The following is a 26,655-nucleotide window of genomic DNA, read 5'->3' on the forward strand; positions in this document are numbered from 1 at the left end:
AAGGAAGGAATGGGAAACCCCACGGAGCGATGCTTTCACACGCAAAGTTTTAACAGAGAGAGTCCTTCAGCGAGAACCTAGGGGCCAGGGACCAGCAGGGGAAAGGGAAGGCAGCCCTGGGGCAGCACGCGCGCGCGGAACGGATGCGTCTCCTCTCTCCCGGCGGGGAGGCGGTGTCGCGGGAGGAACCGGCCTCTGGCCCCAGTAGGGGGCGCCGACGCGCCGCACTGCAGCATCCTGGCGGCGGAGCGGCGGCCCCGGCCGGGCTGAGCTCCCGTCCTGCCGCAGTCCCTCCGCCGCTGGTCCTGGAGAGCGAGAGCGCGGAGACCCCGTTACCGGTCGGTCGGTCTTCGCAGCTGCTGCGGCGGCTCCCACGCGCGATCGCGGACCCGCGCCTCGGAAACGCAAGCCGCAGACTGGGCGGCGCGGCGTGGGAGGGCTTCGCGGTCCCGGGGGACCGATCCTGAACTTGCAGGGGACCGCGGCTCTCCGGGGCCTGGAGAGTGTGAACAGGTGAGTGTCACGCACGTGCCCAGGTGGCTCTTTCGGGACGACTTTCTGCAGACCCTTGAGAGCCCCTGAACGCTTGGCCTCTGGGTCGGTTCTCCTGGTCCCCGCGTCTTCCCACGGCGGCTGCGGGGTTCGCTGGGAGGGGATGTGAGCGCGGAGCGCAGGGCTTGACAGCGCCCTCGGAGCTGAGACTGAGAATGCCCTTTTTGACTTAGGCTGCGTTTCTCTCCAGGTTGAGAGCAAGTGACCTGCAGTCCACGATGGGCCTGTTGATCATTCTAGGATACCTGTTGCTTTTGGAGCTAAGCTATCACCAGGGTTCTTGCACGATTAACCTTGTCGCTGTGGGTGCTGCGTTGCAAGATGAGGGAGCGTTCCCGGTAGCCAGAAGAGGAGAACTTGATTTCGGAGCTAGGCAAGAGGCTCTCATTCCCATGGCCAGACTAGATGCTTTGCTTGCCTGAATGGCTGTGCTTTATTTTGATGATAAATACAGAAGTTAGAAAAACTGTTACCTTATAAAGATGCTTGCTTTTTTTTAACTCCCCAAAGAGGAAGTGGAAAGCAGGAATTTTGAAGTATAGTATTGGGAATTATGAATGAAATCTTTCTTTCAATAAATGTAAAAAAAAATCAGGTTATTGGTGTCTTAAATGTCACAGGTCTAACAGATCATAAGCTCCTGGAAGGTAGCCACTTTTGTCTGTGCTTAGCACAATTGTGGAATGATCAATGAATATATTAGTAATAACATAGTATGGAGGCCAGCTCCTTTTTTTCTTCTTTCTAAGCTTACTTTTAGTTCCTTTATGTTTAGGGGGGAAAAATCACTATGCCTTAAATCTCTTAAATATCTATGTGTGATTTTAGCTTTAGGGGTGATACAAGCTCAGAACTTTTTGTCTTAGTAAAGCACTGTCCACATAATAAGTAAATGGCAACTTCTAGACCCAGCCAGAATATTTCCATACAATAATATTAAAACAAATGTTTTTAGGTCCATGTTATGGAAGGTCTTGGATTATAAATTATTTTGAACATCAGAAATTGGCAAAAGGTCACTTATTACAATTTACACATTTATCTTTGTTTTATATCTTTGTCAAATGTAACATCACATTTTATATGTGAAAAACAAACTGTTGAAAGACGCATGTCAGTTTGTGTCTTCCTTTAAGTGATTTTTCTAAGCATAAGGTTGACAATAAGCATCTGTACCTTCATAAGTGAAAAAATTGCCCTACACAATTTCTCTTTCTTATGTGAAATTCCTATACCTCTAAGGCCATTTGGGAGTTAATGAAATATTTGACTTAACAAATGTTTTTTAAAAATCACATCTGATGACTACTTTCAGGAACTATAAATAAGATAGATAATTACTTAGGTTTTATGTGCATGGGAATGAACAATTTTGCATGAAGTAACAAACTGTTGTTTATACAAGCTCCAGACCCTTGCATGGTCTATGTTTCAAAGAAATGCTTGTCATTCTTATTTAGAATTTATGTAGTTATATATCTCCATATATTATGCTTTTGTGATGTTCTGAAATGAAGCACGGAACTTTAAACAAGGGCCTTTCCATAGTGAATACATGTAAAATGACAAATAAGGAAATTCTTTTATCTTGAGCCAAAAGTATGGGCCTGGACAAATTGCAGATGTTAAAGCTTCTGGTTTTCCAACTATAAATGATTACAGAGAAATTTTGTTGTTGTTGTTGTTGTTATTGGGGGTGAGGTAAACAATAGCGAATGTCAATGTTGACCTTTTTATCCTTCAGAGGAAGTTCTCACCCTTTGGAAATCAGCAAGTACAAAATTCGTTAGGTACAAGTTGATGGCTAAGATGCCTAATGAAGAAAACAATTACATGTTCACGTCTTTGTAGAAATCCTTTTTCAGCAGGATTTTTACTTTTTTCTTTCTGTTGAGACGCTCCTTTGAAAAGTTGTAGATGACAAAACATTGGCAGGAGCCGTTTACACATTTAGATAACAGATTCGTGTTGTAAAAATATCTTTGCAGACTGAAAAAAAAAAAGATGAAATGAATGAATCACTGATGTGATTAAGTTTAACAAGGATGAGAGTCAAGTCTTATATATAGGTTTCAAACACTAACTACAGAAGTTCAGAACGAGGGAGTCTGCAGTTCCTGTGAGAGTTGTGAGTCTTGCTGTGAGTACTTGTACAGCCACAATGCCAGCTAAACAAAGAATGGGGAGAATCTCAGTGAACCTTGGTGGGTGAGTTTGTCAGGCCCTATCTCAAGGAGTGAATGCAGTGGATGCCATGTTTTTAGTGATTAAGAGGCGAGTGCCAGCAAAGAGGGCTCCATGTGGTGAAGAGAGAAGGCGAGAGTCAAGAACAAACCAAGACAAAACAAAACCGTACAGCTCATGAGGAACAAGGGAAGATGCCAGGTCTCATTTTCTTAGGAAGTAGTAGCCTAGGATGGGGCCAAGGGTCCTAATAACTGTTAGGCTACTTGAAGGCTTCTGGCTGAACATAAATAAAAAGTTGAAGTAATGTCACCAGCTCTGACCTCAGGTATCTGAAAGTGGCCAATCAGACACAAGGTGTTGTCTGATCTCAAGGAAGGATTCTGGCCATGGCTGGAGGATTCCTTTGGTTAACCCAAGGCTGTTCCCAGCTTTACATATTCATGGTACTAAGAACCTAGGTGTCATTCCTAAAGCACTGCCCCTATATCACATATGCTTACATCGTATGCAATGTCATTTTCTAAGTGTTAGAGCAGTGTTGAGTGTTCAGGTTGTCATAGAAAAGGAATCCGAGGTTGAGTCATGGCATTTATCTTTTGTATACCAGGGGTGTTGTGCCCAGAAAAATATAAGGAGATAAAGTAGATATTGTATATCAATTCCTGGAACATGGATGTCTGTCAGATGTCTCAATCATGGGACCTAGTGTGAACTGAGCTAAAATTTAACCTTGAAGTGCAAATCCAATCATTACAGTAGGATGGATGAAGATGAATGTATATTATTCAGCCCTCAGGAAAAGAAAGACTTCTAAATGTGACTTTCCCCATCCCGTTTGTTGCGTATTGGGTATGTATAGACACATGGTAAATACACATATTCACACACTTCAACTATTTGTTATCCATTAGTGATCCAAAGACAATGCCTTCATAAAAAACACCTTAGGCAATGCTGTTGGGTATGAAAATGCATATGTTTTAGAACCAAAGAGATCTATGTTCAGGTCATGGATCTACCACTTATCAGTTGACTAGTTTGCAATAAATGACTATAACCCTTTCACGGGATTGCCGTGGAGGAAGATGATGATAAAGTGAGTTGTGGCTGGTAGGGAGAAGGTGCTTCACAAATATGAATTCCTTTCTCCAGTCACTTAGGAATTCCCAAATCTCTTTGGTTTCAGGACTGCAGATTTACAATGATATGGTGAATCCAAAGGCTGGAGCCAAAACGATTTTCTCAGCTCCTCAGTGTGCACGACAGTGAATTATCTACCAACACTCAGCATGGCTAAAAGTGCAGAGGTCAAGCTGGCAATATTTGGGAGAGCAGGTGTGGGCAAATCAGGTAAGTTTTTTTGTTGTAGTTGTAGGGGATGTGTGTGTGTGTTTCTTTGATACTGCCTCCTAGAATTAGACAGAAGGGTGGTTGGCATTTCTCGTAGTGTCATGTGTTGCTCTTTTAGATGAAGTCTCTCTCTTTATCTAGAACTTTCCTTTTGCATGACCAGTTTTATTTACGTTTCTGCTTATTGATGATGACAGGTCTGCTGATGATACACAAGGCAATGGATATATCATAGGTTTTGGTATTCTGAGGAAGGGTATAAAACAAACCTCCAAAGAAATCAGATTGTGGAAACGAAAAAAGTATTTACATTTTCTCTTGTTCCTCTTTACAAGATGCCAAGGGGCCAATTTTATATCTCATTCATCTTGACGTTTGCAGCACCCAGACCAATGTCACGCATGTTTGGTGCTTTAAAAAAAATGCCTGTTGAATGAATATATCCTTTCAAGAAACAGAATTGCATTATTACCCAACACTTCTAAAATTGGGGGGAGGGGTTGGGGAAAAGGTAAAATGCATGAGCTCCAGCAAGACAGCTCTTGCCAGCACCTCTGGAGTGAATTTAAATGATCTATTGTGGTATATACTAATTCAGAGACAATCTTTTTCATTCCTCACCTAAGAAAAGTCTTACATACCTTTAAGATTAAGGGGGAAAGGATGGATATGAAAATGTATCTAATCCAGTTTTGAAAAATGTATCTCAGACTTTATAACTAAAGAATAATGCTGAAGCCGATGTTGTTAAAATCTAAGGGCAACATGGCTTTTCAGACCACGTTGTCTCACTGTCTTCCTGGAGGAAAGAACCATAATTGACTTTGCACACAGGGTTCATGGTTCTCAGGAAAGGACTCACACAGATATCTAGTAGGAGCACCTTTGTAGAGGGAAACCCATTTGGGTCATCCAATGTAATAGGTAATCCACATAATCTTAAATAAACACACATGAGTAGCTTTTAATTCTGTGACCAACCACTCTTTCCTAACTAGCTCTCTGGTTTAAGTTCAGCAGTAAATCTTCCCTATTCTAAGCCTCTCTCTCTCTCTCTCTCTCTTTTTCTTTTCATTTTCTAAGAGTGCTCTTTTCTGCCATCACTCTTCCTTCTTATTGCTCATTCTTGCCTGTGGCAAAAACCAAGCAAAGAAAATAGATAGTTGGCAAGGCTTTAAACGTGCCAGGCTTCACAAGATTGAAGATAGTTGAACTCCTCCCCATCAATCTCCTCAGTGTTTCCCAATGGCATGAGAACCTAATTTCCATAGCTGGTGGAAGGATCTGGAGAATGAGAAAACTTGTTCCAGTGAGTGGAGGATGAAGGGAAGGGCATGTGTGGGAGACTGTGCTGCCAACAATAGCTTGTCTGAGTCCTTCGTGAGTGGAGGGTCTAGGCCTGGGGCTCCCTGTTGATTACTCATTCATTCAAACCTTAACATAGGCAGTCAAAGAAGAGAATTTTTAGAACTTTGATCATTCACCAAAATAAACTCCACATGGCTGGAAAAGTTAAGCATAAAAATTAAAATTTGGTTGAAGAACTACCTAGTTGTATTATAGCCATCCCTTTCCCATCTCTACTGTCTCTGTAAGCTCTGTACACCCTCTTTTCAAGGTTCATCTCTCAGTCTGACCTCTACCCAATTCTTTCATCTTCCCTTATGTTGGTTTGATGACTGCTTCAATTATTCCTCTCATGCTCTACCAACTGTTTTCCCATAAGGATTTCTTTGACCACTGTACCATCTTTTTCTTTTCTCCAGGCTTGTGGAATGTGGGCTGACTTACTATCTTACTATCTTAAGTTCTATCATACTATTTTACCTCTCATTCTCTTCCACTATAATCATGAGCCTGAAACTGCTTTTGCTCAGGTCACCACTGATCAATAACGAACAAATCTAATGCATATTTCCTAGTTCTGATCTTCTTAGGACTCCTTTTACCATTGAACACAACCACTCAGTCTTTCCTAAAATTCCTTCCCTCCCATGCTCTCATGACCTCATGAGCTTCTTGGCTTTCTTGCTACCTCTCCATTGCCCCACACCAGCTGCCTTCATGGGGGCTCTTCATCGACCTGCCTCTCAAAACCCAGGGCTCTCAGGGTCCTACATACCCATTTCATGTCTTCTCACTCCGTACATTCTCTCTAGGGGTGATGCCCAGAGCTGAAGATATACTTACACACACAATCCAAATTCCGCTAACCCTGGTTTATTTTATGTAAAATGCAGAAGTTGGACTTGTTCACTAAGGTCCTTTCTAAATGTAATGTCCTGTGATTCTTAATGCATGTTCTTTGGGCTGGCTTCTTTATCCACTTCACACACATGCTACCATTTGTATTTATTTTCATGTAGGTGAAAATGACAAGGATAGACAGCATGCCTTAAACAATTGCCTGTTTGTCTGTCATCGATACAGTGTTTTCCTATTTCAACATTAGACTGTCTCCCTGAGAACTGGTAACCACACCTCACGTTAAAGGTAGTACCTGTTTGACTGTTGCATGGGAGACAATTCTGAGACCTTTTCTCATAGTTCTGTGAAAACAACCACAGAGTCCTTCATATCCATCAACTTTGAAACCTGGCTATGGTTTCATATAGCAATGTTGAACTCATGTTTATTCTAATTCTTTATTAATATGGAAATATGATATCTCTGCCTAGTTATTACACCACATGCTTACTTTTCTGTCCTGTAGTCTGTATTAATCTTTTAAGTAATTTGGTTTTTTGTTTGTTTATTTGTTTTTAAGTCTGTAAAAAGTTATACCTGCTAGAATGTCACAGCAGCTCCTCATTTTCTCAAATGCCTCTTGACAGAAGGTCATTCCTGGGGAAGGCAGCTTGAGATCTGGGGAAGTTAGAAACAGAGGGTCTCTGATTGCACTGTTTCAGAGGCCTCTAGGCTTACCTGTATGATCTACTTTTCCCCACACTCACCACAAAAGTGGAACTGGGGATAAGCAAAACCCTGTTGTCCCCTTGCTAACAGAGAGCAGCGTAGTCTGGAGTTGAGAACAGGAGATCTGGGAGTGTCACTGTTAGGTTTGACATCCAGTTCTACAGTTTACTAGCTGCAGGAACATGGCAATTTTGGCAAGTTACCAAACTTCTCAAGTCCCTCAACTATAAAAAAGAATATAGGGGCACCTGTGTGGTTCAGTCAGTTAAGCCTCCAACTCTCAATTTCAGCTGAGGTCATGATCTCAGGATTGTGGGATTGAGCCCCCAATGGGCTCCATGGTCAGCACAGAATCTGCTTTTCCCTCTCCCTCTGCTTCACCCCCTACTTGCATGCTCATGCTCTCTCTCTCTCTCAAATAAATAAATAAATAAATAAATAAAGTCTTAAAAAAAAAAGGGTATAATAGTGCCTATCTCTAAGAGATGTTGTTAGGATCGAATGAGCTATTAGATGGAAATCCTTTAGAACAGCACCTGGCACAAAGTAAGTGCTCCAGTATTAGCTTATAATAATATAGATTTCTGAGGTATGCTCATTTTAATTAGTAAGTTTTCTAGTGAAAACATACAATAAAAGATACATTTACATTCAAGTGGACATTTGGGTTTTCATTACAACCAGAAAGTTTATAAGATAAAAATTCTATATTGCAACTCTGCATACCCTAAATGTATATACGTGTGCGTGCACACACACACACATGCACACACACACACACATACACCCTCTTTCCTTTTCTTTTGAAACCAAAGTCTGGGTAATGTCAATTACAGTTTGACTACTGGTGATCACAACAATACTTCTTGTGGCTCAAATCTTGGGAAAACAGCCAGAAATATGTTGGTGTGATCAATAAATTATCACCCTTAAATTTGAAAGTTCTTCTGGTATGTGGTGGACAGCTTCTTAAGCCCAGGTAATAGACAAGCCCTCTATATTTAAAACAGAATTTAACATTAACCAGAACTCTTTGGTTGACAGGTTGACCATAGAAGTGTCAGCACAGGCAGAATTTAATAATGTGTTATTTATAAAGGAACCCCAAAAGAACATGTGGTGTGTGTGTGTGTGTGTGTGTGTGTGTGTGCATGTATATGTGTATCAGTATTTACATGGTCTTTTGTGTTGGGAGGATTCTTTCCCTTTCTGCCTAATGTTACCTTGAAGTTCTGTCTTCAAGGGACCTTGGTTGCTGGCTCAGCGTGGTGAGCACTTTGGGGGATGCTGCAGACCACAGAGCCTGTATCCCATCCCATCCCATCTTCTCTTGCCCAACAGGGTAAACATTTCCCTTCCTGGCTGAGGGTAGAGCACTAATAACATGGCATACGGGACATAGATTTCCTTCCTTGTGTGTGTCAGCCTATAATTTGACAGACTCCGAGTGATTAAAGCACCACCACCTGCAATAAAACCTAGAATGCACACCCAATTTATTTAAATGCTTCCTGGCTTCATATTATTCAAATCTGTAGTAAGTGTGGGAGGAGTTGAGAAAGAAACCACTGAAATTTTAAATTTAGTTTCTCAGTTGACATTCTCGTTTTGGAATTGAAATATTGTGTGTCATAGCTAAATATATTTCTTGAAAGGGCTAGTCTCAAAGTTAATTGAGTTAATGCTATCCTCTAAATCAGAAGCTGGTTCATGCACTCATCCATGAAGTCTTAAGCTCATAGATTCAGATTTCTGGGCTACAAATTGGGGGCTAAACACAAACAAACTTGTGATATATTTTTCCTAGGCACAAAGAGAAGTAATTCAATTTCCCCTTCTTTTCCTTGCTTCCTTGTTCTTGTTTGCTTTTCTCCCTCTCTCTCTCTCAACTATAAAAAAGTTTGAAAAGCTTTTTTCATTTTATTTTTTAGTAGGACAGGGACAATTCTGATTTTAGATATGACTTTTCCAGTAAGTACCCAATACTGCTTTAACATATATGCGTGCTTTATGGCTGGGGTATGTTCATGAGATTTCACATACGTGGAATGAAAACAGCAATAACAACAGTTCCTTGGGTAGGTCAGTTTCCTTATGCTGCAGAACCAAACTTTGTATTTTATTGTATTTTAAAGATTTATTTATTTGAGAGAGAAAGAAAGAGCACCCACACACGAGGGAGGGAAAAAAGGAGAGGGAGAGAATCTCAAGCAGAATCCCCATTGACTGTGGAGCCCAATGTGGAGCTCGATCTCATGACCTTGAGACCATGACCCGAGCTGAAACCAAGAGTTGGTCATTCAACCAACTGAGCCATGCAGGTACCCCTCAGCCTTCATATCTTAGAACTTTTTCTCTATATGTAGCTATATGCCAGTTCATTCCCTTCATAGAGACTTAATGGTATAGTATGATGCTTTCTTGAACATTGTTTTCAAAGGACTTCTCTTTTTTTTTAAGATTTTATTTATTTATTTGACAGAGATCACAAGTGGGCAGAGGCAGGCGGGGGGTCGGGGGGAAGCAGGCTCCTCACTGACCAGAGAGCCCGATGTGGGGCTGAATCCCAGAACCCTGGGATCATGACCTGAGCCAAAGGCAGAGGATTTAACCCACTGAGCCACCCAGGTGCCCCTCAAAGGACTTCTAAAAGAAGATGACAGAGATCTAGGTGATTTGGAGTGTGTAAACATCTCATTATGATCATGTAATTATTTTGCATGCTTATCAACTTCACAAAATACATGCAAAATTTAATATTGCTCTGTCATATATCTATGTCTGATTATAAAAATGATACCCCCAGCCAGCTAGTAACTAAAATGGACTCATTGGAAGATGTAGCAAATTGATCTGTGACTTCAATAACCCGTAGGCTCCAGGTCCAGTTTGAAAACCACAAGTATAGGAAATGGCCTCAGCTGGGCATGTGACCACACACTGACAACAGTCCTGTACCACAGTTTTTACCTACTTACATTCTCAATCAGCTCTTCAAGTTCTTGGTCATTCTTGTTTTAAAATTATGTAACCTGAATGGTAAATTTTCTTTCACAATTTGTCTGTGTAAGAAGAGGAACAGTTGGTGTTTCAGGTGGTTCAGAACTTTCACACCTCCTGAGTTTAAGTGTGTGCATGTGTGTGTGTGTGTGTGCATTTCCTAGGTGGTTGTTGAATTTGAAGGATTACCAGAAATGAGGCCCATTGGTTCTTTGTATGCTTGGTGGTTAGAGGAATAACTGCTTTTTTTTTAAAAGACTGGGCAAATGGGAGGAAGTTGGCATTGAGACAAGTTTGGATGCGGCTAGAAAACTAGCTCTTTTCCTGTCATAAAATGCAATGATATGGTTACCTGTGGCTTTCAAGCATATATACTTTCTTTTACCTGTAAAGATAGAAAAGCCAAAAGAGACAAACAGCCTAACTGAGTCAATTTTCATTTATTTCTTCCATGAGGAACAAAAGGGTATTTTCAAATTGGTGGTGTATGCTTATGGATATGTGGAAAAGCCGTACCTCGGTGCAAGCTATAAGTCACACTGACGTTTATTGTATGCCCAGGAAGAAAAGCAAAGATGGAGAATGGTGAGGACTCAGAAAAAGGAAAGAAAAAGAAAAAAAGGAAAAGGAAAGGAAAAATTAAAATCAAAGTCAGTTCATTGGTGGGTAGTTAAACATTCTGTAGGTTGGCAATGACCAATTCTTAGACTTTTCTTAAGGAAAATATAGTTAGGGAGGAAACAATACTAGAAAACACAACAAAACAAAACCAAAACTTGTTTTTCAAAGCCAAAACAAATCTCTGTCCCTGCTTCTTTCTACTGAAATATATTATTAAAATTGGAGTGTCCCTTATTTTTAATTTATGGCCAATTTATTCATTGAAATAGTTTCCTGTAGTTAATTGTCAGTCATCACTTGGTTCCATTTTGATCTCAACTTGTTTTCTTGGCAACTGACAAGGCCTAACTTTAAGGAAAGGGAGTGAAGAAAATTGTAAATCATCCATGTAATTCCCCTTTTTATTCCTGGTATTTCTCCAACTTATGGGTTTGGGGAAATCAGCCAATTTTTCAAAGTGGTACTGTCCTTGAAGCCAAAATTCCAGTGCAAACGCATCTCTGTTGCTACAGCTGCCTTTGAAAATTGATGTGGTTTCAGAAAAACAGCCATAATTTCTTCCATCCCATTAAAAATGAAAGCAGTTATGTTATAAAGGCAAAGCAGTCTGAAAAGGTAATTTCAGCATTGAGTAAGCAAATATGTAAAGTTCCTCTACGTACCTACGAGAGAGAGAGAGGTCATTACAGACATCACCCAGCTTCTCGGTGCACAGCCAAGTCTAGGATCCTAGTTTATGACTCATGCAAGTTTGCTACTACATGTTTTCATTTTGTATCACCACATTCTTTTCCACATTATTTTGATCACCTTTTCTTAGGAAATGAGGTGCTCATTAGGATTTTAGGATATGAACCCTGTAAAACATGATGAGTTTTGTTTTTATGAGAAATTTCCAGTAATCAATAAACAACGAATACATAATCAAGCCCCCTGGGACTCCTGGACTCCTGGGTGTGTTGCCAATCAATATGGCTACGTATGAAATTCTCAGCAACCTGTGTATGTAAGTTCCCCTGTAATGTCGTATTTCAGTTCTTTTTTTTTAAGATTTTATTTATTTATTTGACAGACAGAGATCACAAGTAGGCAGAAAGGCAGGCAGAGAGAGAGGGGGAAGCAGGCTCCCCGCCGAGCAGGAAGCCCAGTGTGGGGCTCGATCCCAAGACCCTGAGATCATGACTTGAGCTGAAGGCAGAGGCTTTAACCCACTGAGCCACCCAGGCGCCCCTATTGTATTTCATTTCTTAACAGCATTGGATCAAGTGTAAGAAAACCAATGAATCATCTCCTCTGTAGAATAAATTTCTCATTGTTTTGTTTGTTTTTTTAAAGATTTATTTATTTATTTGAGAGAAAGAGAGGGAGGGAGAGAACACAGGAGTGGGAGAGGGAGAGGGAGAGGGAGAGAATCTCCACAGACTCTTCACTGAGTGCAGAGCTGGACATGGGGCTTGGTCTCAGACCTTGAGATCATGATCTCACAACCCTAAGATCATGACCTAAGCCGAAACCAAGAGTTAGACGCTTAACCCACTGCACCATCCAGGCACCCCAAATTTCTCCTTGCTATCAAAAGAACATTTTACACTCTATCCTATCAATATGATCTAATTATTATAATTTTTTTTAAAGCACTCAACTCTACTAACTGGAAGGATTGGGGTTAAAACTTTAGTTTCATCCCATTCATTTCTATTTTTATTCATCTGTCAAATGACACACATTTGCTGGCTGGCTAGCTTGCTTCTTATTTATTTATTTATTTATATAGCAATACAGGTAGGATGGGCTTTGAAGGTACTTTGAACAATTACAAGTGTGATATGAATTTAGTCTTTCTACTATGATGCTCTTGTTATCAAAGTCCATGTAGTTCTTCCTCTATGTTCCTTAACATTTCTGTTTGGACAAGCAATATGGTGAATTTGCTAGCTATCCATTGTGAAAGACCAGACGAACAGGCTCAGTCCAACAGTTGGCTGTTAGTCTTCCTCCACTCGGAACATAGCATTACAGACTATTCAGAGATGGCAGGTTTCTAAGCCTTGGGAGTTATCCCTTTCAAATAGGTGAAATGAATAAATATTGAGTTGGTTTTTTTCTTTAAGATTAGTGTGTAAGCTGTCTGGACAGGAGGAGAGTTTAGGAAAATAATTCACTCTTATGCATTATTGGAGAAGGAAGCATGACATGAAGAATTTTTTTTTGATGATCGAGTCTTACCCTTATTAAAAAATTCAAGTGTAAGACATGAAAATATTTTTGATAGAAAGGTTTCTCAAACATTATTTAATATATGTATCTATGTATTTCCCTATGATCTTAAAATATGTTTTCATTCAATTATTATTTCAACAAGTATCTGTTGACCATCATGTTTGTGTTCTAGAGTAGTTGCCTATGTTACAGGACTCAAGTACGTTCCAATAAGGGAGAAGAGCAGATATTTCTACTCATCATTATGTCCCCAGACCCTCACACAGTATTTCACACAGCCAGGATCCTCAATAAAACTATTACATTGAGTTAGACTCAGTGTGTTCTATACATGCTTTTTAATTTTATTAAAAGGCATATATTCTAATGGTCTCCTCATTATAACCAACATAGTTTCCTTGCCTACACTTGCATATCTCTAGTGATAGGAACTTAGCATGACTGGACGTAGACCATTCTGTCCTTGGACTGTCAGTCATTGTTCCAGAGAAGCAGAACCAACAGGATGAGGACACACACACACACACACACACACACAGTTTGTTTATTTATCTGTTTGTTTATTTATACTAGAAAGACTAAAATCTGTAGAGCAAGCTGGTAGGCCTGAAACTCGGGCAGAATTTTAATGTTGCAATCTTATGGCAGAATTTCTTTCACTCTGGAAACCTCAGTTTTTGCACCAAAGGTCTTCCAGTAATTGGTTGAGGCCCACCCACATTATTAAAGCTAATCTCCTTCACTTAAAGTCAACTGACTGCACATGTTATCCGCATCTACAGATTACCTGCACAGTTATTCCTACGGTAATGTTTGATTAAATAACTGGGCAATGCATTAGCCAGCCAAATTGGCACACAAAACTATCACAACAGCTCTTCCTGTGTGTTACTCTACCTTTGGAACCAGAGGTGGTTCATTAGCTTCTGCTCGTTGCTTTTAAGTTTACCCTCAGAGTTACACAGGACATTTTAAATGTCTCTTCCTATGGTAGTCCTTAACACATTTAAGATAGGGAGCATGCATGGACCCATGCTGAATTTTCTCTTCCACCGTCTAGTTACTCATAGTTACTTCATTTTCCCTGCAGAGAGTGTGATTTCTTGTCATGGCACCATCTTGGCTGTCTTATATGATCTGTGCGTTCTATGCACTGGGGGGCCTGGAAGTGAAAGCAGACATTTCAGAGCAGATCAGAGCACAGCTGTAAATCTATGAATATACCCTGCTTTTGCTAAGACATCCTGAGATCATTGTTGCTTTCCAGGGGACAATGGACGCAATGTTGGCTCATGGAGAGATTGCAAGTAAAGGTTTTTTTCATTGTTTTGTTTTGTTTTTTAATATATGCTGTTGTTATGTCAAATCTCCCCAAACCTATAGTTTGTAAATGCTTAATCCAGGTGTAGAAGTTTATTTTCATCCTCTTAAATACTGTTCTGTTAGATTCATCTATTCTTCTGGTCTATCCTGAGACGTTTGGATTTACTATATGTATCATCCTTCTCTATTTTCTGTCATCTAGAAGTCTGTTGGTTTTGGAACATTATGGGCCCTTGACACTCTTACTCAATCATAGAATTTTCCACTTTGGTATTATAAAGCTCATTGGAATGATTAAGAATCCCAGTGAGTTTTTTGGGTAATTTATAGCCAGTAAAGAAAAACAAAGGTCTTTGGCTCTAAGTGTGGGGACATTAATAGCATATCACATTACTTCTATGTTCATTAAATCAACTCTATTTAGATTTGCCTTAGAAAGAGTGAGCTGGGAGGACATTTTACAGTTATAATCCCTTGTTTAATATTTTATTTAACATTTCTTGTTTCTGTCTCACATTCTTACCTTAGGATTCAAGGTACATTGCTATATAAAGTACAGAACCGTAATCAGCTTTTATTGGTCCAAGTATCTATTCCGAAAAAGTTGTTTTTCAGGGGCACCTGGGTGACTCAGTCATTTAAGCATTCAACTCTTTTATTTATCTATTTATTTATTTATTTATTTATTTATTTTTTTTAAGCATCCAACTCTTGATTTCAGCTCAGATCATGAACTCAGGGGTCTTGAGATCAAACCCCACAAGGGCTCCATGCTTAGTGGGGAGTCTGCTTGAGATTCTCTCCATCACCCTTTCCCTTTGCCAAACTTGAGGGTGAGCACACACTTTCCCTCTTTCAAATAAATAAATAAAATAAATCTTTAAAAAAAGAAGGTTGCTTTTCAGACACTCTTCCAGGATTTGTATGTACAATTCTGTACTAAAATGGCTGAATTTATGTAATTTGAAACTGTTGCTTCAAATCCCAGCTGAGTTTGGTAAGATATTTTTCTTCCTTGGGTTATACCAGTAGCTAGCACACTTTAGCCTACCTCAGGATCACCTGGAGGGTTTGTTCAAATACAGGTTTCAGGACACCATCCCCAGAGGCTCCGGTTTAGGAGGTCTGTAGTAGAGTCAGAGAACTTGTATTTTTCACAAGGTCCCAGATGATGCTGATGCTGCTATTGTGGGGACCACATTTGGGGAACCACTGTGTTAAGTTTGCTAAGTACTCAATTTCCATTTGAAATAGGTGTTTTCAGCTTTGAGTCCACACACAACTCTCCAGCTACCTGTCAGAAACTGTGAGTGCCAACCACTGCCCTGAGTACTGGTGATACAGTGGTAAATAAAACAGATGGGATTTCTGCCCTCATGAGGCTAACATCCAAGTGGGAATGGATCAGTTGAGCCAGAAATACTCTATGGGGAAAAGCAAATGTGAGGTTTTTCTGAAGTTCCTTACAATTAGAATTTTTTACTCCCATAGCATGGTAAGTTTTGTTAAAAAAAAAAAAAAAGCATATGCCTCAACTGTGATATGTTGAGCTTTGTTTTTGAGATGAGATGTTGGGCAATAGTAAGGGTTGGTTTAGTTACACTGTAGTATTAAGTGTCTGGGAATTAAACATATAGCCTAAAACCATGGTTCTGAACTTTCTACCGAGAGAAAGTAAACAGACCACATAGGAGTTGAACCCATAACCGTGAACTTTTCATTGACACCAAGCTCTACTCCCTGTCAAGTTAAGGCAAATACAGAACCATATTAAAGTAAGGTAGTTTTCCTTTTGGAACAATGATTTGGAAAAATGATTTCAAATTGCTCTTTGACAGTGCCATTTATAAAACTTATGCAATGGTATGTAGAACTGTAGTATTGACAAAAGTTCATAAGTTTCCACTGTTTGGGGTAGAAAGATAACATCTTTTTCTCAGTGATGCATTTCCTGGTTTTTAAAAGTATTTCTAAAAGTTCTTTTTTGTTTTATGCCATTGGGCAGTAATTTAAGAGGTGAAGCCAAAATAAAAAAAAAAAAAGATTGAAAAATTGTGAATATTTATTTATTTAAAACAGTTTGACTTTTTTGTGTATTATGAACCCCATAAATTACAACTGAATCTAACAACTGAGCCAGCTCCCTAGTCATTTGGCAACATACGTTGAATTAGAGGTTTTAAAGGAAGACTCAACCACGCATGATAGTATGAGTAATGGTTATCTGTTCCAATGTCTGGGACATTTTTCCATTCAGATGTTTTTTTATCTTGAATTAATTTCTCTACCATGTTCCAAAAGAGGTGAAAACAAAAGCATAGCAACCATGCGTTTGAATCCTTGAGTCTCAAAAATTAACATGTGCTTTCTTATGTCTCCCACTTATCAATTTACAAATGTTTATGAAATTCCTCCTATGTTCCCAACTCTTCCACTCTCACCATCCTCCCATCAGTAATGTCAATATTTGTGGGGGAAGTCCAGAGAACCACATCATTGCCTTCATATTCAGGGACCTTGGTGTTTTGTTGGATATGTATGACTTACAATTAGAAATCAGTAAGAAATAGTCTGTGTTCCAGCAGGACGATTGACTTTTACAGTTTTTTTTTTTTTAATCTTGAAATATTAAAAAAAAAAATTGTCAGAGTTGCAAAATGGTACAGAGAGTTCTTATGTACCCATCACCTAGCTCTTCCCTGTGATAACATTTCACAAAACCACAATGACTTATCAAAACCGGGAAATTAACATGGACACAATGCCAATTGCAGGGCATGGATACATCTAAGCCACAGATCTTAGAATGATTTTTTTTTTTTTTTGGAAAGACAATTGGGGAGGGATGTAGAAGGAGATCCTCTGAGAAAGGATGGAGCTCTTCATGTGTTCTCAACTGGTGAATCTGATAAAGTACTTATTATCAAAAATTTATACATTAAGCTGTATGCAATTTAGCAATTTAAATCACACATAAGATGTTCTAACAGTTTAGTTCAGGCCATACATGCTAGAGGAATTGAGGAGAGGAAGAGAAATCAGTGAAAAATACTTCCGCGAGACCTTGAAAGAGGCAGCAACACTAGAATCCTGTAAGTTTGATGAGATTTTTATGGTGAGGAACAAAATGACTTCCCTCTCAGTTCTTATCTTTCAAAATTATGTTTTCCTCATACCAATCCACATATGTCATTGATGTTGGGAATTAGAAGGGGGGAAAGGACAAAAAAGTAAAAAAAGAAAGAGGAACTAAATAACAGGAAGGGAGAAGAGCTTTTGGAATTTTGCTGATCCAGTCCCAGGAAAGGTCCTTTTAAAGGTGCCCAGAGATAGCTCAGCAGTCATCATTCCCTTCAGTGTAAGAGCACAGGCTTGGAGCCCAAGAGATCAGGAGATCATTTACTCATTGTGTGTGTGTGGGGTCATCTTTCTTACTTTTGGGAAGCCCCAGTTTCCTCTTCAGTAAAATGCAACATTTGATAATCATCATCTTATAGGGGGGCTGTTGTGCATCCAAACCAAAGGAGCTCTAATAATAATCAGCAGTCGTAATACCTACCTAATGCTTATAGCATAGATGATAAGCCAACCACTGTTACAGGACACGACACACATGAACCCAAATAATCATCACAGTTACTCATAAATTTAGCCCTATTACTGTCCCTCTTTTGCAGACAGGGAGCTTGAGGTCCCAAAGAGTAAGTAATTTGCTCAGGGCCAACAGGTAGTGACTAGATGCTGGCAGAGCTTAATTCAAACCTAGGCAGTTTGCCTTCACTGGCTGTCCTTTTATCCACCAAACTGAAAGTTTTTAACAAAATGCCAAGCACAATACTAGAAATACCCAATGAGTGTTTTCTTCCCCTCTAGCCCTTTGTCTTTTCCTTGTGACTTGGGAACACTCATTTGGATCAATCAGTATCTGTGAAAAGTACTTTACTTCACTTGATCCATTACTAGAGGAAAAGGAGCAACTGAAACAGAGAAGACGGTGATTCCGTTACTAAGAGATCTTAAGGCCTTATAGTACATTTTTATTCTGCTCCATTTTTAAAATAATATTTCTATTCCAAATTCTGTCTATGATTTCATGCTGAAGCCCCTTATTTGGCTTTTGAGGCCTAGTAGTATGTGAAGGAGGTGCTCGGGGAGGAAGAAGGAAATTATAAAGAAAGACAGAAGAGCCTAACATTGAATATGTGAAAAATGTGAAGTGCGTTAAATATTCTCAGTGGAAAGGGAGGATACATTAATAAATTGACCTGGAGGAGCCCCAAAAGTAAACTCAGAAGTTTTTTAAAGACGTGAAAGTCCTAGCATGTCAACATTAAGGAAAATATATAGTCAAGTCAAAATTTTTAAATGATGTTTTGTGTTAAAAATATTGGATTGCAGAGATTTCCTCCATTATTTATCACAATAGGAGAGGGTTGTTTTTCTTCACTGAAATACAAGATGTTCTTACGAACCAAATAGCTGAAAGAATCAGGCTCCTACACAGGGCAAAATGCCAAAAGGCTTCAAACATTTTGTGAGGGCAGATTGGGTAGGATTGGATCCCATCAGATAACTCAAGATCCTTTATCTGCTATGAATAATTCATGATTAATTATTGCTGGAGACTTCTAGGTCAATAAATATTGTTGAAGTTTATGATGCTTCTTGTGAATGCAGAGGACCACTATCGTTTATTGTTGCCAATTATTTTTGATCCCATAACTGATTATTCAGAATTACATTGTGGTGGTGCTATTTTGGATGAATAATTGGCATGAACAGCTGTGATGTCAGAGTGGAAACTTTACATATAGTTTTTTTCAGGTCATTGTTTCAGATTCAGTAAAAAGGAGGTTTTGTTCAGTACGAACTAAGAAATCCCCAAACCAACCACCATGAGAAAACAGCTTTGGTAAATGTATTTTATTTAAGGTATCATGAAATAAGACTTCTAAAAACTATCTCTTATTTATGCAATGTTGCATTGTCATAGTTAATAAGTAAACACGTCTGTCTTATTTGACTCCCTTTAGAATATTCACCAGAGTCTCCCAAATTCCTTTGTTTGGCTGCTCAGTCAAGTTTATAGTATACACTGTTGATGGGTTCATTTCTGACACATTGTGGTTTGAATGACCCAAAATTTACTGTAATTTTATGATCGTGAAAGGGATTTGTTTTATTGAAGAGCAAATGCAAAAATAAAGAAAGCAGTTTTCAGGAAATATTAGGTTTATTTTAATCTTGGAGTATTTTTCTATAGAGATATATCAATAAAGGTGGAAACAAAACTGAATTCTAAAGATACGGGGCTAGCCATTCAGTTAAATTAGATAATTTTCAAATCTTCACTCTTACTTGATGCATGTGCTATGTATGTGTATGCGTGTGTGTGTGTGTGTCTTGACTAAGAGTTTTACTCCAAAAACTCCAAACCAAAACCCACTATGAAGAGTAGTATTTCCTAGGTTTGAAACATCAGGAAAATTCTGAGATATGAATGGGCTTAATATCTAGTCTCTGTTTAGTCTCATGTATAGCTTTTCCCTCTAGTCAAGAATATGGGAGTATAAGAAAAAAATGTGACTGCCTCTACTCTGGGATAGAGGGCTGCAGACAGAATGGAGAGGCTGAAGTGGAATGCTGTAGATATATGAGGATATACATACACAGAAACAAAACAAAATGAAAAACCCACTCATGGTCTTTTTGAATGCCATCACCAAATGGAAACATTTGACAAAATGTGTTAACTCTAGAAAGACTATCAGTAGTGTTATTTTAAAACATTCGCAGTGGGAAAAGACTACCATGTATTGCCACCCAGAGCCTCCTCCCCCAAAGCTGGTTTATATGAGGTAGTTAATGAGATTTGAGACTTTGGTGCTGGTGAGATTAATGGGAGCTTTGGGACCATGAATAAATATAATGGTCCATATAACCTAATCTCAAGAACCTGTCAGTATATTATCTTAATGGGCAAACAGGATTTTGCAAATAAGATTGAGGTTATGAACCTTGACATCAGGAGGTTATTCTAGATTGTCCAGGTGAACCTATCTTAATCCCATGAGTCCTAAAAATTGAAGAACCTTCCCAGGCTGAGGTCAAAGGCTGAGGCTGGAGGGAGATGTGACTAAGAAGGAATGGTCACAGACATGTGATTGTGTTGGCTTTAAGGACAGAGAAAGGGGACCATGGGCTAAAAAAAAAAAAAATCCGGGTGAACTCTGGGAGCTAGAGGAGTCAGGGAAATGGATTCTCTCTCCCACAGCCTCCAGAGAGGCCCCAATGACAGTCAGACCTCTCACCTATAAAAGTATAAGGTGGTAAATTTATGTTGTTGAGCAGTAAATGCCTAATAATTTGGATTCTTACGCATGCAAACTGAGGCTCCTAGAAGCTTTGGCTACGTACAGTGAGAGACTGCTGAGAATTAGTATATTCTACCCAGCATAAGTTCTCTGAGTCTGTGTCTAGATTTGCCCCCTTACCCTGAAGTTCAAAATAGCCCGTGAAACCTCAGGAATGGAGTCCAAGTAAGACTTGGTGGAGATGACGAAAATCCTGAAGAATCACAACTAGTCCATTTCCAAGTTCAGGGCATCACAGAGTGTGATCATTTGAATGAAGCATGGCCTGGGTGGACTAGAGTCCTACATCCCTCTTGGGAAAGAAGGGGCTGCCTTTGAGAACAGTACATGTAGGAGAGGAGGCTCTACCTACAGTAGTTCAAACCACATGCATATCTCAAGGGACACATCCTCACCAAGGGAGAAGACAGTGGAAGAAAGAAAAGGGAGAGCAGAGAAAATAGAGCCAGAGGTTGTGGGCTGAAGAGAATGAAAGCATTGGCTATGGGGTCCCAGGCCAAATAAAATCCTCGTGGACAAAGCAGCTTACGATTTTCAGGCATCTCGGTTATCTATGGGCCCTAGATAACCTGGGCTTTCTGAGGGCAGGCACCGAAGCAAAGCTCGCGGCAGATGATAGAAATCGGTTGCCCTGCTAACGGTTGCTCAGCCTCTGGGTCAGGCTAAATGGGGCCGAGTGTGAAGCAGCCTCTCCTTTCTCTCTGCACTGCCCTCCCTGCTGCTCACACCTGCTAAGGACAGTGTGCCTGGGTCCGGATGGTCAGGCATTTACACGGGGCGGGCTCACATTTCTAAGATGACTTAAATGAGCTTCAGGAGAACATTCTGTTGTCTAGCTCTGAGGTCGCATAAACAGTAAGTAATGAAAATAGCTTACTTCTAGAACACCAGGCGTTTGACAGAATACTTATAGCATCTCATTTAATGGCTCACCATTATACAGCAATTTCAGTCTTGTTATCATCTTTACCTTACTGATGAGTAAGACTCATGAGTAGACTCATCAGAGACTCTGAGAGGTTTAACAACCTGCCCAAAAGCAGAGATGGAGGGAATGGCAGAGCTGGGACTGGGTTCCCGGGAGCACTGACTGCAAGTGTTACCCCTCTTCAGGTTTAGGCCCTGCTCGGACTGTTCTAGAATAGGTCAATGTCAGCAATCCAGCCGTACCAGTCAGAGAACGCAACTATCTCCTGATGGTTTTACATTTAACTCTTGGTGATTTATGAGATTCTCATTGGCCTCCAAAAGAGGCTACGTTTTATGATACCTTGCTAATAACTATACTAATTCTACAGCTTGTAGCCAGACTTCTTGGACCCAAATCCTGGCTGCACCACTTCCTGGCTGCGGAAAGCAGGCATTTTTGTGTGTCACAAGCCGGGCAGTGGCCCCAGCGGCCAGACTAGTGTTTGCCACACCGTAGTGCTCCATACATACTTGCAGAACAAAAAATGCCTTGATCGTCACTGTAAGTATTGTGTAGACCAATCGATGAGCACGCTTAGAATGGTGCCTGGAGACTTGGTAATGCTCGGCAATGTTAGCAGTTCTTGTTCTGTGTGAGATTGAAGCCCTGGATCTTGTTTTAAGATTAGAACTTTTTCCCTTGCTCCTGGCCTTGCTTTCGCTTCTCTTCTTGTTCTCACCTTGGACTAGTCTGTTTCAGCGGCAGCAATTAAGAAAGATGATGCAGTATTTATAAAATATAAAGCATACAATGAAAGCTGAAGATGACACTTTCCTCTCCAGTACAGTGATGTAGAAAGTCCCTTTCTTTGAATGAAGTACTGACAGCAGCTGGGGAATCATCTCTTCTGCAGGGCTTTAAAAATGATGTCTCAGCCTGGAGAGGTGGCACGGGTTGTGTTTTCAGTGTAAACAAAATAGTCACCAATCACCAAAAGCAGCTTCTTCACTCATGTGTTTCCTCGAGTTAGGTCAGCATGTTTTGGGTGCAGGGTCCATAGTCTCGTAAGAAGAGGAGATCTGATTGACCTTTACACCAGGTTTAAAATCCAAGTGCAGTCTCTCCTATGAAGCCTGTGCTTCAGTTTGCGTCTGCTTGAGAAATACTTCCTCAGGGGAAAAGAACGATTAAGACAAGGTGTCATTTTCTAGCATGTCTCTGCCAGCCTTTGTAGCAAGCTGATCGTGTCAATTTTCTTCATCCAAGAAACCAGGGTCCCCTCTTGAGGCAGAAGAGCTGTGCCTGGGTAGAACAAAACATTTTTCTTTTTTCCATTAATAAAGAAAAACTTGGCATCCACACCCTGTCCCGGGATGGCTGTTGTGCCCATCCATCTCTATGCCTGTGCTGCTCTCTAACTTGACTAAAATGGATCCTGTCCCACAACTGTTGACTGCAGAGGGCTCACTGATGTAAATTGTGGAGGAATAGGCAGCTTCCCAGATTTTAAATGCCTTGAAGGGAGGAGAGAAGTCCTTGGCTCATATCCCTCAGGTAGTTAAAGGTCACACTTGGAGGGTGTTGCTTTGGGTGAAGCTTGCAGGCAACCCACTGAGCATGCTGGGTAGACAGCTCTGTCCCTTCCACATGCTTGTCCCTCCAGCTTATTTGAAGTATCTCAAGATACATAAAACACCAAACCATCTGACTGAGTGGCTCTCCACTGTAAGTTGTTCATACGTCCAACTGAAGTATGATTTGGTGACAGGAACCCAAGATGGTAAGCGAAGCTGCAAGCCTTCTTGGGAGGAGAATGGCGTGTTAATAGCGTATTTATCATCTGTGATGCAACTTCTAGGTATCTGCTTGCCTCTGTTTGGTGCCATATGGCAGCCAACGCTGATTTCCTCCCACCTTCCTGAACTGATTTTCTTTTGACCCCTGTTCAATTTGAGACAAATAAATGCTGATAGATTTAACTAAACCAACAGGTTAAAAAAAAAAAAAAAACAGCCAAACTTGTTGTGCGTTAAGAAAGTAAGTAGAGATTTTCCATGAGTGGTTTCAGAACCAGGAGACACAATCATCCCCAGAGCCGAGCAAAGGTCACCTACTTAGCAGGAAGAAAATGAGTGGGCAGAAAAGACTGAGAGATTAATAATGACCTGTGTCTCATGATCCAACTCTTCCTTTCTTAATTAGGGACCCTTGGCGTGTGGGGTAGTACCCCTTGTGTGTAGGGTGGAAAGGAGAGGTGAAGTGTTCTCATAGAATTTGTACCTCGATCCATCTCTACTGCGTTAGGCTAATCCTCAGCCATACTGGCCCTTACCCAGAGCCAGTCCTCTTGAAGGCAGTGTGGGAATCCCTGCCATCCTGCCACCATCTCTGGGTGGTCAATTAGAATCTATCTATCTGCAGTTACTGGTTCATTAGCCACAACTATAATGATGTTCAGGAGGGCTTTACCCAAGTCACTTTGCAAACATTAATTTAATATTCTCTGACTTTCTGGGGAGTACATTCAATCTTTGAATATTACAAGACAAAAATGAAAATGCTTAAGAAATAAAACAAAATCACTCTCAATTTCTGACGCATGTTGAAGGGCTGTACCTTTGACGTAAGTTACCCCATGCCATCTGACAACCTGGACATTGGTCTTGCCGAAATGGGAGATATTGAGATGGATGTGGAAATTGTACCTGGAGAACCTGACACTACCAGTAAGATTTTATTTATGAATTTCATCAAGTTCTCAGTGGTCAGACCATCAACCCAGTACTGTGCAGCAACCAGAGGGTGAAGCATGGACACAGCGAGAGGTCCTGCTGTGGTCAACCAGATTGCTTTTAACCAATAAAGCAAAATAGAACTCCTTTATTGGCAGCTGTAAACTGGACATCATGTTAAGCATTCCTGGAAGAGATGAGCTCCAGGCTTTTAAACAACACCAAGACTGTATATATAGTGCGTGAATCTGAGATAATGGAATGCTAGTAAAAGAGCGAAGCATTCCTAGTACAGATTTTACCGAATACCATCCTTTTTCAAAAACTCAGGCTTCTTCTTTTTTTTTTTTTTCTTAATTAAAAACATTCAGCCTAATAAAAGCTGTTTTCAAAAGCATAGGTTCTAAGGGGAGAACATATGTATTTTGAGACCTGAGGAGCAGCCCATACACGAGAGAGTAGAGAAAGAGTGCTTCCAAAGATAAGTTTCCAGTGACTTCTAAATGATCCTTTACGATCGTACTTTTAGATGGCTCTAGCCTTCGCTCCCTTAATAGCAGGCCTGGAATGTGCTGTTGAAGGAAGTCACTGTTTGTTGTTCAGAGTCCGGCCTGGGTCCTGTGAATGTGTGTCATGCGAGCAGAGATGTTCCACAGCTGCATTCTCTTTTTCACCCTAAAGCATATTATTTAGCATAATCCCCCCCGCAAAGTGCTCAAAACAGGGAAATGATCTTAAATCCTTGCACAGAGTTTGTGAGTCATTGTTTTGATTATTCTTGTAAAGGTAATTAATTTTTTTTTTTTTTTTCCTGCTGGCCAAGTGAAATCTCAAATTCAAATCCTTTTGGGGGGAGGGGTGGGAAAGTAGAGACTAAAAAGAAGCCGGGCGCTTTTCACTGATTCACTCCTTTTTGTAGTATAATAATAACCTGAATCCTTTGCCTCCCATTGAAATTTAGGAACCTGAGAATGCATGTGGGGAAAATAATAGCCAAGGGTTCTAAGGCAGCTTTCTCTCATTTGCAGTGATATTTATAATTTCTCTTGCTTACAATATCTTTTCTGTCCAAACCAGACTCAGAGTTAACAAGCCAGATTATCAGAAATGTCTTCCAGCTCTAAATTCGGCACACTTTCTACTCTATTGTATTGCCCTATGTCCATTATTATGTCATGGGCCCTTACAGGTTTCTAAAAGGATCATAGTAAGGGGAAACAGAAGAGAGAACTCCAGTGCAGGGAGTGTGGGAATGGATGTAGCGTTCAGACAGGCAGGTATAATTCTCTAATCAAAGGAACCAGGATTCCTTAGAGAAGTAGTCAGTTCTAGGTCTTGGAAAGGCAAAGGAAAGATGGGCCTGGGATATCTTGTGGTGTCAGAAAGTAAGGAAGTACTGACAAATAGAAGAGCTTGGAGGCATGTCTACCAACCTGAAAGGGCTCCCAGTGATGAGAGATGAAACCATTTGAGCAAAATAAATATGAACATAAATCCAATAATAGTATTGATTATAATCCAAGGCGAAAACATGGATATCCTTGAGTTTATATTGACAGAAGCAAACAAGTGCCTAAATAAATAAAAGAGGAAGAAATGATAAGCCTTCCTAATAAAGCAATCCCAATTAGTGAAGAATGAACAAGGAAATAGAACCCTTGAACACCATGGTAGGAATTGTTACAGTCAACCATGGATAGGTGTAGTGGGTAAAAGTTCAAGCAGAAACAAGGTATTTACATAATCTGAGTGTTTCACCCCTAAAATAAACATTTATTAATTATAAAGAGAACAGTGGCACCTAGGTGGCTCAGTTGGTTGAACATCCGGCTCTTGGTTTTGGCTCAGGTCATGATATAGGGGTCGTGGGATCGAGCCCCACAGCGGGATCTGCACTCAGCATGGAGTCAATTGAGTTTCTCTCCCTCTGCTCTTCCCCCTGCTCATATTTGCACCACATTCTCTCCCTCTCTCTCTCTCTCTCTCAGATAAATAAATATTTTAAAAATTTGTAAAGGAAACAATAGTAACTATACAGTGAAGAAACCTTACAGATACCACCTTCGCCAAGTCCTAAAGGTTAGCATCACTGGGAAGAAGGCATAATGCCATTGTGATCTGATGCCCTCAGAAGGGCACTTCATCTCAGGGACATTCTTTCTAGTAGCTCTAGTAACCTCATATCTGATCGTGGATCCACATCAGACAAGCCCACATTGAAGGACATTCTACAAAAGAGCTGGTCAGTAATCTTTAAAAGTGTCAAGGTCAAGGAAGACAAAGAAAGACTGAGGAACAGTCACAGATTCAAAGAGACTAAGGAGACATGACAATCCCATCCATAGCAGAGGATCTTGAATTATATCCTAGAAGGGGACAATAATGGGACATTATTGAAAAAAACTAGTACAACCCAAATAAAACCTGTAGTTTAGTTAATGGTATCATACCAATGTTTATTTCTTAGTTT

The 26,655-nt window shown here is 40.2% G+C and overlaps 1 protein-coding gene across 1 annotated transcript in view; it reads left to right on the forward strand.

Moving 5' to 3' along the window:
* The first annotated feature begins 287 nt into the window (after positions 1-287).
* Positions 288-26,655, forward strand: part of RERG (RAS like estrogen regulated growth inhibitor) — a 118,750-nt gene continuing 92,382 nt past the window's right edge. Inside the window, exons 1-2 of the mRNA XM_047743021.1 lie at positions 288-513; positions 3,926-4,089. Coding sequence (XP_047598977.1) covers positions 4,029-4,089 — 61 coding nt within the window. The 5' untranslated portion in view covers positions 288-513; positions 3,926-4,028. The remainder of the gene's footprint in view (positions 514-3,925; positions 4,090-26,655) is intronic.

The sequence above is a fragment of the Lutra lutra genome, chromosome 8 (assembly GCF_902655055.1).
Source record: "Lutra lutra chromosome 8, mLutLut1.2, whole genome shotgun sequence".
In the NCBI taxonomy this organism is placed as follows: Eukaryota; Metazoa; Chordata; class Mammalia; order Carnivora; family Mustelidae; genus Lutra; species Lutra lutra.